The 13,438-nt window shown below is 39.9% G+C and overlaps 1 protein-coding gene across 1 annotated transcript in view; it reads left to right on the top strand.

The window, feature by feature from the left end:
• The window catches only part of ADAMTS6 (ADAM metallopeptidase with thrombospondin type 1 motif 6), a 339,960-nt gene that overhangs the window by 306,924 nt on the left and 19,598 nt on the right, over positions 1-13,438 (top strand). The window contains exon 23 of the mRNA XM_021007265.2: positions 11,579-11,755. Coding sequence (XP_020862924.1) covers positions 11,579-11,755 — 177 coding nt within the window. The remainder of the gene's footprint in view (positions 1-11,578; positions 11,756-13,438) is intronic.

A 13,438-nucleotide genomic window follows, 5' to 3' on the forward strand; every position in this document is an offset into this window, starting at 1 on the left:
ACAGATTTGGCAGAACTTTTTTTCTTCCTAGTTTCCTGGCCATACTCCAATTTCAATAATTACATTCTGACTACTTAACATTTCTCTTACAGTTTAAATCAAATATGGGGATTTTCTTTTGTTTTCTGCTCTAAACTGTGGTATGGAACAGCATGGATCCCCCCATGATAAGTAGACAGACTCCTGGTTGAATTTAAAAGAGTAGGCATGATTTCACAGGGTTACCCACATTCCATAAGTTTTCTTAGCAATTCAGTTTCTTAGACTTTATGGAATGCCTTAAATTTCCATTGTTAATGATCTTGTTGAGAGAGCCAAAAGTTGAATAAATTTATCTTAGGATCTCAAGTCAAATCAGCAGGACTTTGTCTCTTTCAGCACTGTGCTAGGGTAGTGGAGAATACAGAAAAAGTAGAAGCATAATTCTTGTACATCATTTGCCACAATATCTTGCACATGGTGGGTACTCAATAATTGTTTGTTGGACCAAATTAAATTGAATTGGGCCTCTTCCTTCAGATAACTTCTAATTTTATTACAGGGAAGACTTATATTCAAGACACAATTTGAGAGCAAGATTATATATAACCAAGTACCAAGTTTTATGATTTTCAGGTTTATAATATAAATGCTAGGCATTCACCAAAGGAAAATGTGAGGGCTAGAGTCATATATAAAAGCTTTTGGTAGGCATGGGACTTGATTAGTCTTGATTAGTATAGACTCTGGATTAGCAGAGAGGGAGAATGGCCAGAGGAACGTTGAGCAAAGGTAGAAGGAATAATGGCATGCTATGGCTCGAGTAAGGGTCAAGGGCATATGCTGGTAAATGTTTAATTACCAGATCTCCAGAAAAAATGGACAGAGCACGTTTAAATTTAATCTGCATTATTGTCATTTTCTCCATTGCTTTCTTAAGTCTAGACAATCAACAGAAGAACAAATCAAGCCCTGATTTGTAATATTTGCCCATTTCTGAGTTCTCAATGCTCATATTAAACATATTACAATTACTTCTAACTAGCTGACATTGGTCGCTCCAGCACACCCTGTGGGTAACAGCAAGATGGGCCTACCTGAGGCAGTAGGATTGTGTTAGGAATAGAGAGAGATAAGGCCGGAGAGAGAAGGTCAAGAACCTTTAATAAAAAGGTACGGGGGTGCACAAGTCCCACAGTCTATCAGCGCCATAGAAACAGAAAAACAAAAAGATAAATGTTAACCAAGGACTGGGAGAACACCCTGACTACTCATTGAAATAAAATGCCCAGATCTCCCTGCAAGGAGTAATAGTCTGTGCACTCATTTGCTACTGGCTTGTCTGCCAACATTTTTTGTCTTTTGTCTTACTTATTTTTATGTTAATATAATGCTAGGGAGCAGGGGCAGAGAGAGAGAGAGAGAGAGAGAGAGAGAGAGAGAGAGAGGAAGAGAGAGGTGTGTGTGTGTGTGTGTGTATATGTGTGTGTGTGTGTGTGTGTGTGTGTGTGAGAGAGAGAGAGAAAGAGAGAATGAGAATCATCATGAGAAAACAGCTGATGTTATGAACTTGGAGTCCAGGTTAATGTTAGTTACTGATGTATGTCCATTCCAACTATCATGTTAAATTCTTTATTATGTTGTCATCATTATAATAATTATTTTATAATTATATATAATTACACAATATATTATATGTGATTATAATTATGTCACAGATATTATAATTATAATATATTCTATAATAATTATTTATCATCATGATAATTATTATATCTGCTGTAGCTCTGTGATTTCTCATTGGCATAAGGATCTCCCAATGAAGAAACTGCCTCTACCAATGCGGGTTGGCACCTTCTCTGTAACTTAGCATATTAGGGGGCTGTCTGGGGGCACTGAGGGTTTAATAGACTTGTCAGTATGAGTCAGAAGCAGGACTAAGACCAAAGTCTTTTTCTTTGGGGGGGGGATGAGGCAGTTGGGGTTAAGTGACTTGCCCAGGGTCACACAGCTAGTAAGTGTCAAGTATCTGAGGCCAAATTTGAACTCAAGTACTCCTGACTCCAGGGCTGATGCTCTATCTACTGCACCACCTAGCTGCCCTACTAAGACCCAAGTCTTTCTGTTCCAGGGTCAGCTTTCTATTCCCCATACCGCACTCAGCATTGATAGTATGTTACATTTATATAGCATTTGTATCCATATTGTCTCATTTGATAGAACAAGGCTGTGAGATAGGTAGTATAATTATTATTATCCAGTTTCACAGATGATGAAACTGAGGCTCAGAGAGGTTAAATGACCTATCCAGGGTCACAGAGCTGGGAATATGAATCATGGCTTCTGATTCACAAGTTTAGTGCTTGGAGAGCGAGTTTTCTTGAGCATGCTGCCTTTCAAAAAAACATCGAAAGAAGCTTCTACCCAAGAGACTTAAGTTCAGCTTAAAAGTCTGATGCTCTACCATTTTTCAACTGCTATTGGAAATACTGTAGAAACCAGTGGAAGATATTTTGACCCATTTTCTTTTGGTTTCCTTTTCCTATTGATATTTTGACTTTCACAGAGTCTTTGAAAGTACTTTCCTAGATGCTTTCAGTTTCTGGCTTTTTTGGGAAGTAACTGTTGAATCATAGCTCGTTGGAGCTAGTAGTATGCTCAAACTATTGAGCTTTAGTCCAGACTTCTAATCTTTTGTGGATAGTAGGGTCAGAGCATGGAAGATATAATCCTGACTCTTTTGCTGCTGTTCTGCATTAATAGCCACCTGGCTTATAACAGGAGTATAGATCTAGAAGTAACTTGAGAGGCCATGTAATCCAAACCCCTCATTGAACAGGTGAAGAAAACAGGCCCAGAAAGATCAAGTAACTTGTCCAAAGACACACAGGTAGCATCAGGCAGGATTTGAACCTGAGTGCTCTAATTCCAGAGCCTTTGTTCTTTCCATTATACTGCACTGCCCCTTCTTTTCCATTCTGAGACTGGACTTACATGTGTGTTACAATCTCGTAAGAAACGCTTTGTCTCACCCACAATGCATACTCCAGGAAATTCACTTTAGGGGTTAGGTGAAAAAAGGGTGCTCTCATTGTCTCAGGGACTCTCCTGACCTTCATAAATTTGTTCAAGTAGGAAAAGATGATCTTTCTCCCTTACAGTTTTCCTTCTGTATTTTCCAAAAGAAAAACACCAAGCTCTCCTTTACTGGGTAGCTTACTTTTTCCGGGGGGGGGGGCAATCTACCAAAATAAAATAGTTTCAAGTAAAAATAAAAATCTGGACAGCAATGGGAAGGAGAATGGAAACAAGGAGCTTGTTCTTCCCAGAGGAATGAGACTCCTCCCACTATTGAAAAGAGGCCCCAGTAGAACAGTAGTCAGCAACATTGGTCTCTCTTAGTGAACCTTTCGCAAATATTTCACATGGATTTTCTCCTGACACGCCTGTGCAAACTTCCTTCCTCTTTCTGTGCCTTCCTATTCCCCCCCCCCACACTTGCTTTCTGATCTCTGCTAATCACAAGGGTGAGGTTCAGCTGGTGAAAACATGTTATAGCGGATGGAATTTGCTCTTTGACCCCTTCCTTTTCTTCCCCGGCTGCTGCGATATAAAATTTCCATTGTTGCAAAGCCAGGAACCGTTTTCTTCATCAATGAAACCCACCCTGTGGTTATGGTAAAAACATGCCAAATTACCCAGGTGGAAAATGGCTACTTTGGCAGCCCTTTGTGAAGCTAATTAAGCCACAAAATGGCTCTTCATTGCTAGGATCTCCCATGCCATATTGGGCTTTCATTGACTTTCCATCCTTCTCACCCTTTTATGAATAGAGTAGGTCTTAAAAACATGCAGGAAAACATAAAAGTGACTGAGTATTGTGGGTGGACTTCACCAGCCGTAATGTCTTCTTTTGATGTGTCCAGAAAGTTACTTTTGACTTCCACAGATGACACATTGAAAGAAATTAATTTCTTATAGTACATGGCAGAGATCTGGGTACTCTATGAAATGCCTGCTGTTCACATAGAGTACAATTGAGAAAGATGTATCCACTTCCTCCCTCCTCCCCCTGCCCTACTCATTCACCCAATCTGTCTCCCTGAAATTCCTACCATTGACAATGTTTCTTCAGGTTAAGTCACTGTCTTGAAGAGAAGACATTAAAATACAAATTGACCGCCTGGGGAGGGACTACAAATTAACCTATAATTCCATTATTAAGCTAGGTATTGGTTGGGAAAGTTGGGAGCTGGGGGGATGGGAAACAGAAAAGGTAACTTCAAAAGGCAGTAACATAAAACTTCTAGAACAAGGGATGATACCTTGGTTGGAAGCCAAATCTAGAATTAGCCCTGGCTTCATGGCAAGTAACAACTCACATTTTGGTAGTGTATGAAGATTTCCAATACACATTGCTCACAACTACGTTGTGTGGATAGTGGAGTTTTGTGAATCCCACTTAACAGATGAGGAAACAGGGTCTCTGGTGAAGTTACTTACCCCGGTCACCTGACTAATGAGTGTAGCAGAGCAGAATTCTAATCCACATCTTACTGAGTCATGTCCTATCTCTGCTATGGCACACTGCCTCTCCTAAACAACTTTACATTGAAACCTACAAATCCAGCAGGATTTATATATGATTGTACACACACACACACACACACACACACACACACACACACGGGTTATATGACTGTAACCCCTATGCTATCATCTGTTCTCTTTTGCTACCTAGACCCAAACTTTTTTTTTTCCTGGGAATTGTCTGAAATATCTTTCTGCAAAGAAAGAATTAGTCCCTTTAATTGTAGGATTTCTTAACCAGAGTATATATGCAGATTTGAATAAATGCCTTCTTAATCTTTATGAAAATGAAACAATGATGAGAATCACTAAGATAGCATAAAACTATGATGATTAGAATGAGAGATCCTGACTTATAAGCTATTTACTGGCAATGTCCAGAACCGGGAAGAGTTTCCTTTAGTCATTCTATCCAAGACAGCCTAAAGAAATGATATCTTCTCTCTATCAAACTTAATGAAGTCAGTGTGAAAATGAATTTGAGAGGATTTTGATTTACTTTGAACTATACTTGAATCTAAGTAGAAAGAATCATTATTAGTGTAATACCTATTCAAACTTCTGATTGTCATTAGTGTGGTATTACATATATGGAATGTGGAATACCCATTATAATAGATGCATATCTAATCACTGCCTTTAAGGAAATTTCTAAGGTAGATATTACAGCAGCTAGGTGACAAAGTGGTTAGAGTGCCACACCTGAAGTCAGGAATATTCGTCTTACTGGGTTAAAATCTGGCCTCAGATACTTGCTGGCTGTGTGACCCTGAGCAAGTAACTTCACCCTCTTTGCCTCAGTTTCCTTATCTATACAATGAGCTGGAGAAGGAAATGGCAAACTACTCAGGTATCTTTGCCAAGAAAACCCCAAATGGGGTTACAGAGAGTCAGACATGATTGAACAATAACAACAAAAATAGATATTGTGTGAGATCATTAGTGTCTGTACTCATACTAACTATGACATTATGAGGGAAAACTTCAGAGAAACATAGCCCACTCTCCCAGAACTTACATTCTAAGAAACCCAAACTAAAATAGTGGACTCACAATATAATAACTCACATTTAGGTAGTTAGATTTTTAAAGTGCTTTCTTTATAAAAATACCTGTGAGGCAGGGAGTCTTTATGCATGCGGAGGTGTGCTGGAGCCAGCTTTAACCGGATAAACTTCCAGCGTGAGCATTTGTTCCTCAGACATCAGCAATCAGTACAAATCAGGGCTGGATTTATTTTGTTGTTGTTGCTGTTGTTGTTGTTGTTGTTGTTGTTGTTGTTGTTGTTGATTGTCTAGATTTAAGGAAATGTTAATAATATAGAGTAAACTTAAAAGTGTATCATGCTGTTTTTTAAAAGAGTCTGTCTGTTAAACATTTACTAGCACATCCCTGTATTGCTCTGTAAGTATTGCTTGAGTTTGGCAGGAGTGGAATAGAAGGCTCAGGGAGTGAAGTCATCCATCACCAGACTGAAGGCCTGATGACTGTAGGCTAATTATAATAATAATAGCAATAACAATAATCATAACTAACGTTTATGTGGCTCTTTAAAGTTTGCAAAATGCTTTAATATCCACTGCTTGTTTAAGCCTCACTACACTGTTGTTTGCAATCTCTGATACAGATTGAAATCCCTCTAAAACCCTCTCTGTGTGGTTTTTGAGAGTTGCTGTGGCTAAAAAATTCAGCATTGTAGAACCAATCGAATGTTGAGTCCCTACAGAGAACTGGACTTAGAGTCAGGAAGACCTGAGTTTACTTCCAGCCTCAGATGCTGATTAGCTGTGTGACCCTGGGCAAGTCACTTAACTCTGCTTGTCTGAGTTTCCTCATCTGTAGAATGAGCTGGAGATGGAGATGACAAACTTCTCCAGTATTTTTGCCAAGAAAACCCCAAACCTCTTCAGTGTCTTTGCCAAGAAAACCCCAAATAGGGTCAAAAAGAGTCAGACATGACTAAACAACAACAACGATTCTCCTCTAACAGACAGAGGCCTAAACTTGAAGTCTTTTGACCTTGGTAGGACCTTTCCAGGCTTATATTTCCTGGACTGCCCTTTGATAATGCAGGGTCAGTGTGGCATTGGAATAGGACTCCAGCAGAGGATTCTGTTGACTTGCCAAGAACTCTTTTTCAGCACACTTCCAGATACATACACATATAAACAAGATAGATAAAGGTTTAGTAATAATGAGATGAAGAAGAAAGAGGGAAGGAGAAGGAAGAGGATAAAGAAATAAGCTTGAGACAATGACTCTGTTTTCCCCCTCAATTCTGGAACCTTCTTTTCTGACCCAAGAAGGCACAAGGAACTTGCTGGAAGGTGACATGAGTAGAAGAGCAGTTCTTAGTGAGTGAAGGATCTCCCCAGAAACCACTGCTGCTAGATGTTGAGTAATGTTTACGCTTAGAATGTCTAGGAAATGTTTATGCTTAGGATGTACAATAGAGCAGGAAGAGTATTGGATCTGAATTCATGACATTACATTCAAATCCTAGCTCTGGCACTTACCAGCAAATGGCTTAACCTCTCTAAGCCTCAGTTTCTTCATCTGTAAAATGCAAATGACAAGAATATTTGCAATACCTATAGCATATAGGTAGTGTAAAGTGCTTTTTAAATAAGTGCTCTATCAATAGGATTTGATATTATTATAATGAGATTAGCTGCTCAGTAGTTCCTAGAAATAATTTTGAAAACCAGCTTGTTTTAGTTATCTGAAGACATGCAGCCTGTATGACATGAAACCAGCCAGGGTAGATTTTCTGACTGTGGTAATGCAGTGTTTGTGGGCCAGGGCCTGGTGGAAATGTTACAGTCTGATGAACCTGGTATTACCAGGAGCTTCTAGAGCATTTCTCCTGCTGACATCTGTGAAACCCATGTGATATGGAGTGGGAGAAGGGGGAAAGGAGGGGAGGTGTGGTTGAGGTACTCTTTATCAGAATTCCTAAGCAAGCATTTCTTCTTTTTTGTTATATTCCCCATTAGTCATGGTGACCTGCAATGAATAAGTATGAAATTTTGGAAATGTACAGTAATGGGAAACTCTGCCCCCTATTTTTATTTATGCATTATGTTTGTCTCTCATTTGCTTTGGCAGCCTAGTAGTGTCTTTACTGGTCAGTGATTCACTACTCCAGTTGATTCTTCCCTTTACTTTTGCTGCCACAGCATAGAGTGTTATTTGTCTTCCTTTATGAGGTTTTATTCTTGTTGTCCTGAAATTCTTTTTTACCTCAAGGAAGGGGTTTAACCTGAGTAAGGCAGTCCTTTTATTCCTCCCTAGAAGATGTTCCAAAAGCTTCTGTTTTCTCTTCAAACCTCTACACATTTTCCTCCCTACACCCTTTCAGTTAAAGACCTCTCTTCAGAATTTACTGAAAAAAATTGAGGTTCTTCAGTTTGAGCTCTCTTTTAGTCTTGAAGTCTTTTGACCTTGGTAGGACCTCTTCCTCATCTCCTTGACATCCCTTGACATCGAGTTGTCCCTTCTCCTGGCAAAAACCAATACCTCTACATGTGTTCTTGATGCCATCTTCTTCTCCAGCACATTGCCCCCTTATTCACCTTCATCTCTCTCTAATCTTCAGTCTTTCCCTATCTACTAGCTCCTTCCCTGGGCCTTCCCTTCAATTGCCCAAGACGCCATCCTTAAAATAAGAAAAACTAAAACAAAATACAAAAACCTTCACTAGGACTGCCTGTCCCCATCAAGTAATTGTCCTATATTTCTCCTCCCTTCCTCAACCAAACTCTTAGAAAAAGCTATCTGCACATTCTCAGCTCTTAGAATTTTTGCCCTCTGTCCTCATCACACGGGTGAAACTGCTTTCTCCAAAGTTACCAATAATCTCTTTATGCTAAGTCTGCTGGTCTTTTTCTTAGTCTTCATTCTTCTTGACCTCTCTGCTACATGTGACGCTGTTGGTCACCTTCTCTTTCTGGATTTTCTGTCCTTTCTGGATTTTTATGACAGTACTATTTCCTGGTTCTTCCTCCTACCTATATGAACACTCCCTAATCTCACCATCCATAGTACACCTGCTAACCATGGGTGGTTTTCAGTGACCTCTCTTCTAGGACATGATTTTTTCTCCCTTTGTAGTTTCTCAGTGAATTCAACTCTGCCATGGGTTTAATGATCATCTCTGTGTGTATGACTTAGAGATCTACATATTCAGCTCTCCTCTATCCTAAGTTCCACATCACTGCCTTGCCTGCTGGACATTTCAAACTAGATATCCTAGAGACACATGAAACTCAACATATCCAAAATAGAATATTCTCTTTATCCTCACACTCATCCTTCTGCCAGACTTCTCTATTTTTATCAAGAGCACCTTCTTCTAGTCTCCTAGGTTTGTACACTTGGCATTCTCTGTTCCTCACTTTTCCCCATCCAACACATTCAGTAAGTTGCCAAATCTTACCATTTTTTCCTCCACAGTTTTTCCTATGTCCACAAAGCCACCCCCTTGGGGTCAGCCCTTCATAACCTCTTGCCTAGGCTATTGCAATGTCCTCTTAATTTATCTTCCTGGCTCAGATTCCCCCAGTCCAATCTGTCCTCCACACAGCTGCCAAAAATGATTTTCCTTAAGCTTAAGCCTGACTGTGTCACTCCTTTACTCATTAAACTCCAAAGATGAAAGTATCTGGTGCAAGGGCATGGTTGGAAGTCCAGGAAATCAGGAGCAGATCTGGGAGGGAAATGAAAACAGGGCAGCCTGGGCCTCTTCACAAAATTGCGTTCCAGGAGGAACGCAACAGTGGGAGAAGAGGGGTAGGCCTTGTTGAGGTATATTCCAAGGTGAGCAGGCTGCAGGATGACAGGTGGTCCCAGAATGAGGAGGGTCCAGGTGCTGAGTAGAGTGAGGAGCAGTGTTGGGTTGGGAAAAAAGCACTAAATCTGAGATTCCTATGAAATGCTATCTGAGTATAAGATCAAGCCCCTAAATAGTTTTGAAATACTCTTCAGTTCTTCTTTTGTGTTTATTTTTTGACCCTTTTGTATAAGGGACCTTTCTTTTTCTTTTTCTCAGTTCAACTCAAAGTCATTTTCATCTAATATTTATTAAACATTCTCTGAGGTCAAACTCTGCTATTGCTAACACTATGTGGTGAATCACAATAATAAAAGAGGGTCAGGGAACAAGGAACAAGATGGAAGAGTGTGATGGAAGCTTCTCTCATCAGTAGTCAATAAAGTAGGGTCCAAGAGAGAAAAAACTGAGAGATTGGAAGATGGAAATGAATTCAGTAACAGGAGGATCCCCCTGTACATTTCACTGGGCAAAGTAAAGGAAAAAACAGGGCACAAGATAATACAAATAAATGATAGGGATCAAACCTATTCTCTCCCCTTTTAGAGATTTCATTGATATAGGGAACTCCTGAGTCTCTGCAGCTTACTGTCTTCAAGTGTTGCCTAGAACAATGGGAGGTTAAATGACTTGCCCAGAGTCATACAACCAACATGTGTTAGGTCAGACCAGATCTTCTGTCTACTGTATCATGCTGCCTTTTACCATTTATCTTTTTTTCAAGAGTGAGGACCCTTCCTGAGATCATATTTCAAAGTATAACGAGTAATCCTGCCTTGACTATCATTCTTGAAATATTCTTTTACTTATATTCTGACTTAGGCTATTGCAGGAGTTCTGTATTACATACTCTGCAATGTGACTCTTCCCTTGAATCTATCTCCTCCCACCATAAATAAAGACTCACTTGATACCACTCATTACTTGAAGGAAAGGTAGAATCTCTCTTCTCTCCCTAGTCTCGTGTTACGCAAACCATCAGAACTCCTCCCCTGCCCCAGCACACTAACTCCAAGATAGTATGTATATGTGAAGTTGGAGACTTCACTGCGCTCACATTCTTTGGGGTACTCTCAGCTCCTCATGCCAAGCTTATCAAAGCTAGTGGAAAAACATCTCCAGCACATCTCCTACTAAGAGTGAGTTAATAATGTTGTTTAGTGGAAGGAACACTGGACTTGGAGTCAACAGGTTTAGAAGGCTTGGGTCTGCCACTGTGTGACTTGGGACAAGTGACTTCACCTCTGTGGGTCTCAGTTTCCTCATTTGTAAATTGACTAGATGATCTCAAAGGTCCAGATCTGTCATTTTCTCAGGTATAAGCCTTTATACACAGGGCCCTGTCTTCACACAGAGGATATACTCTTAAAGAAGGAATGCAGATAGAAGGAAGAAGTCTAGAGGGCTTCAGCCAGCCACTATTACACTGAAGCCTCTTTCTTAGAGCCAGACAGTTCATTCTCCCCTTCATCTTTTCATTAACCTAGAAGAAAGAGATGTCGACCTATGTAGGAATGGGAAGCTACTTTTTCCTCTGGGGAGTAGGCAGTAGCCATCCGAAGAACAAAATCAAACTATATTTAGTTGATGAGTAGGAATGGACTTGGGGACTTTCTTTGTACCAAAAATGCTCCATGATATAAATAAATCTAACTACAAAACTACAAGAATAATCAGCTTAATTGGTTGTAGCCTGACATTCAGAATTCCAAGCTTGCTTCAGAGACAAGATCTCTACACATAGCATAAGCCCTTATGATAATACGAGAATCTTTATCAGTAGAATACATGCTGAAGTAGGAAACTAAGGAATCCACATTCCAAAAATTAGTATATTATCACAGTTGAAAGAGGTCAAGGATAAGGAGAAATGGAGAAAGACAGAGAGAGAGAGAGAGAGAGAGAGAGAGAGAGAGAGAGAGAGAGAGAGAGAGAGAGAGAGAGAGAGAGCCAAGAAAAGCAAACATCAGGATGGAACTTCTAAAGACGCAGGGGAAAGAGAAAAGTATTTCTGCTTTAAAACATAAAGAGGCTTCACATCTGGGAGAGTTTGCCTTGAGTTTGATGTGTATGTACCCTGTATATCCAAACACACACTTATTTCAGGAAAGACTTCCCTAAGATTTTTCTCTGTCTTTACAGACTGTCAGTGTTCATTTGTATTCGTCTCATTTCCAGTGCACTCCAAAATGTGGTCCAGGATTCAAGCACCGGATTGTTCTATGCAAGAGCAGTGACCTTTCCAAAACGTTTCCAGCTGCCCATTGCCCAGAGGAAAGCAAACCTCCTGTCCGCATCCGCTGCAGCTTGGGCCGCTGCCCTCCTCCTCGCTGGGTGACTGGAGACTGGGGCCAGGTAAGGCAGCAAGCAGCATGTGTTGACTTTTCTTGCCTGCTTCTGCAGCACCTTGGGAAAACGAAGTCTGGGACTCCAGGGTTGGTGGATAGAAGGGCTCAAGAGATGGGTAGTAAGGTTCCAGGACTTCTGCATGACAGGTGTGTCATACATGGCTTCTTTCCCCTCCTCCCTACACACACACATTTTTACCCTTTGTCATTCATGTTACACACACAGACACACAGGCACACACTCTTATACATACAGATGTACCCAGAGACACATCCATGATTCCCCAGGCCCAAATCCTAAAGCCTTAAATTTAAATGAGAAGGATAATCTTGTTAGCCAGAGAATTAATTGAAAGAAGTTTTAATTCTACTCCCAGCCACAACAATCAACTTTTTTTTGTAATCAAGAACAAGTCATTTTACCTCTCTATCCCTTAATTTTATCATTTGTAAAATGGGGATGACTCTTCTTTCTCACAGAAAAAAATGGGGTGGTTTATTTGGCTAAGACTCAGGAAGTTCTAGGATATCTTAAAAGAAAACGGTGACAACATGTAAGTATGGGTTGTAGTAACGCTTCTGTTTGGATTCACTAGGAATGACCTACTTTCAGAACATTAAAAGCCTCATACAAGGAGCACTCCACGACTAAATCTGCAGTCAAAGAGATAAAAGCCTATCTGATCTATGCTTTCATGCTTGATATTACTTTATGAATACAAATATTTTCCTAGGTCTTTAGGATCAAAATCATGGAGACCCAAACTATAGTGACACAAGGCTAAGCCAATGAGATAATGAGAGTTCGTGCAATTTACATGTGTGGTGAAACTATCATTGTTTAATAGCAATAGTATTTCACCCAAATAGGGCAGATTTGGTGTTTGGCTATATTTATGTATTTTTATAGTACGGTAACAGTTTCACATCCTTCTGTTCTCATTTGAGAGGAGGCGGGAAAAGACGTACATTTCCTCATCTTGGCCTCCATTCAACAAAGATTTGAATGAAACACTTGTGGAATGTTAGACTGTGTGTCTGCCATGTGTTGTGCACTGTGGAACCGAAGAGAAGTGTAAGACAGTCCTGGCACCTTCCTCAAGTCATTTTCAATCTCATTATACACACACAAACACACACATACATTGTATAACAAATGATCATGTAACAAATGGTATGTGATGTGCCAAAATATATTTCAGTGTACAGACTATTTTGTAGTACAAAGCTGATATCATGCTAATCCAGTTCAGTCCAAACCTGTATTAAGTCTCTAATGTGTGGAAAGAACTGTGTTGCTGAGGATCCAAAACAAAAAGCAAAAAATTGACCTTGCCTGAGGAACTTATATTCCATTAGAATGCTATTAAAAGAAACATATCTTAGAAAAGCTTTATTTTTAACCAGGAGAGTACTTTTCTGCTAATATTCTCAGTCTTCTCCTGCTGCAATATAAATGTCTATCGACTATTTTTTGCTCCATGCTGAATGGATTCACTGGACTAGTTGTCGATTTGGAATTACTTTTTTAAAACAGCGTTAACTAAAAGGTAGAGATTGAAAGGCAGTACAAGGAGTTGACCTCAGAGCCAGGAATATCTGGTTTTGAGAACTCCCTCTGACACATGCTGTGTGATTCTGAGCAAGTCACTTAATGTCTCACTGTCCCAGGAGGCAACACTTTTAAGGT

This window comes from Phascolarctos cinereus, unplaced genomic scaffold (assembly GCF_003287225.1).
Source record: "Phascolarctos cinereus isolate Bilbo 61053 unplaced genomic scaffold, phaCin_HiC Scaffold_4;HRSCAF=312, whole genome shotgun sequence".
NCBI lineage: Eukaryota > Metazoa > Chordata > Mammalia > Diprotodontia > Phascolarctidae > Phascolarctos > Phascolarctos cinereus.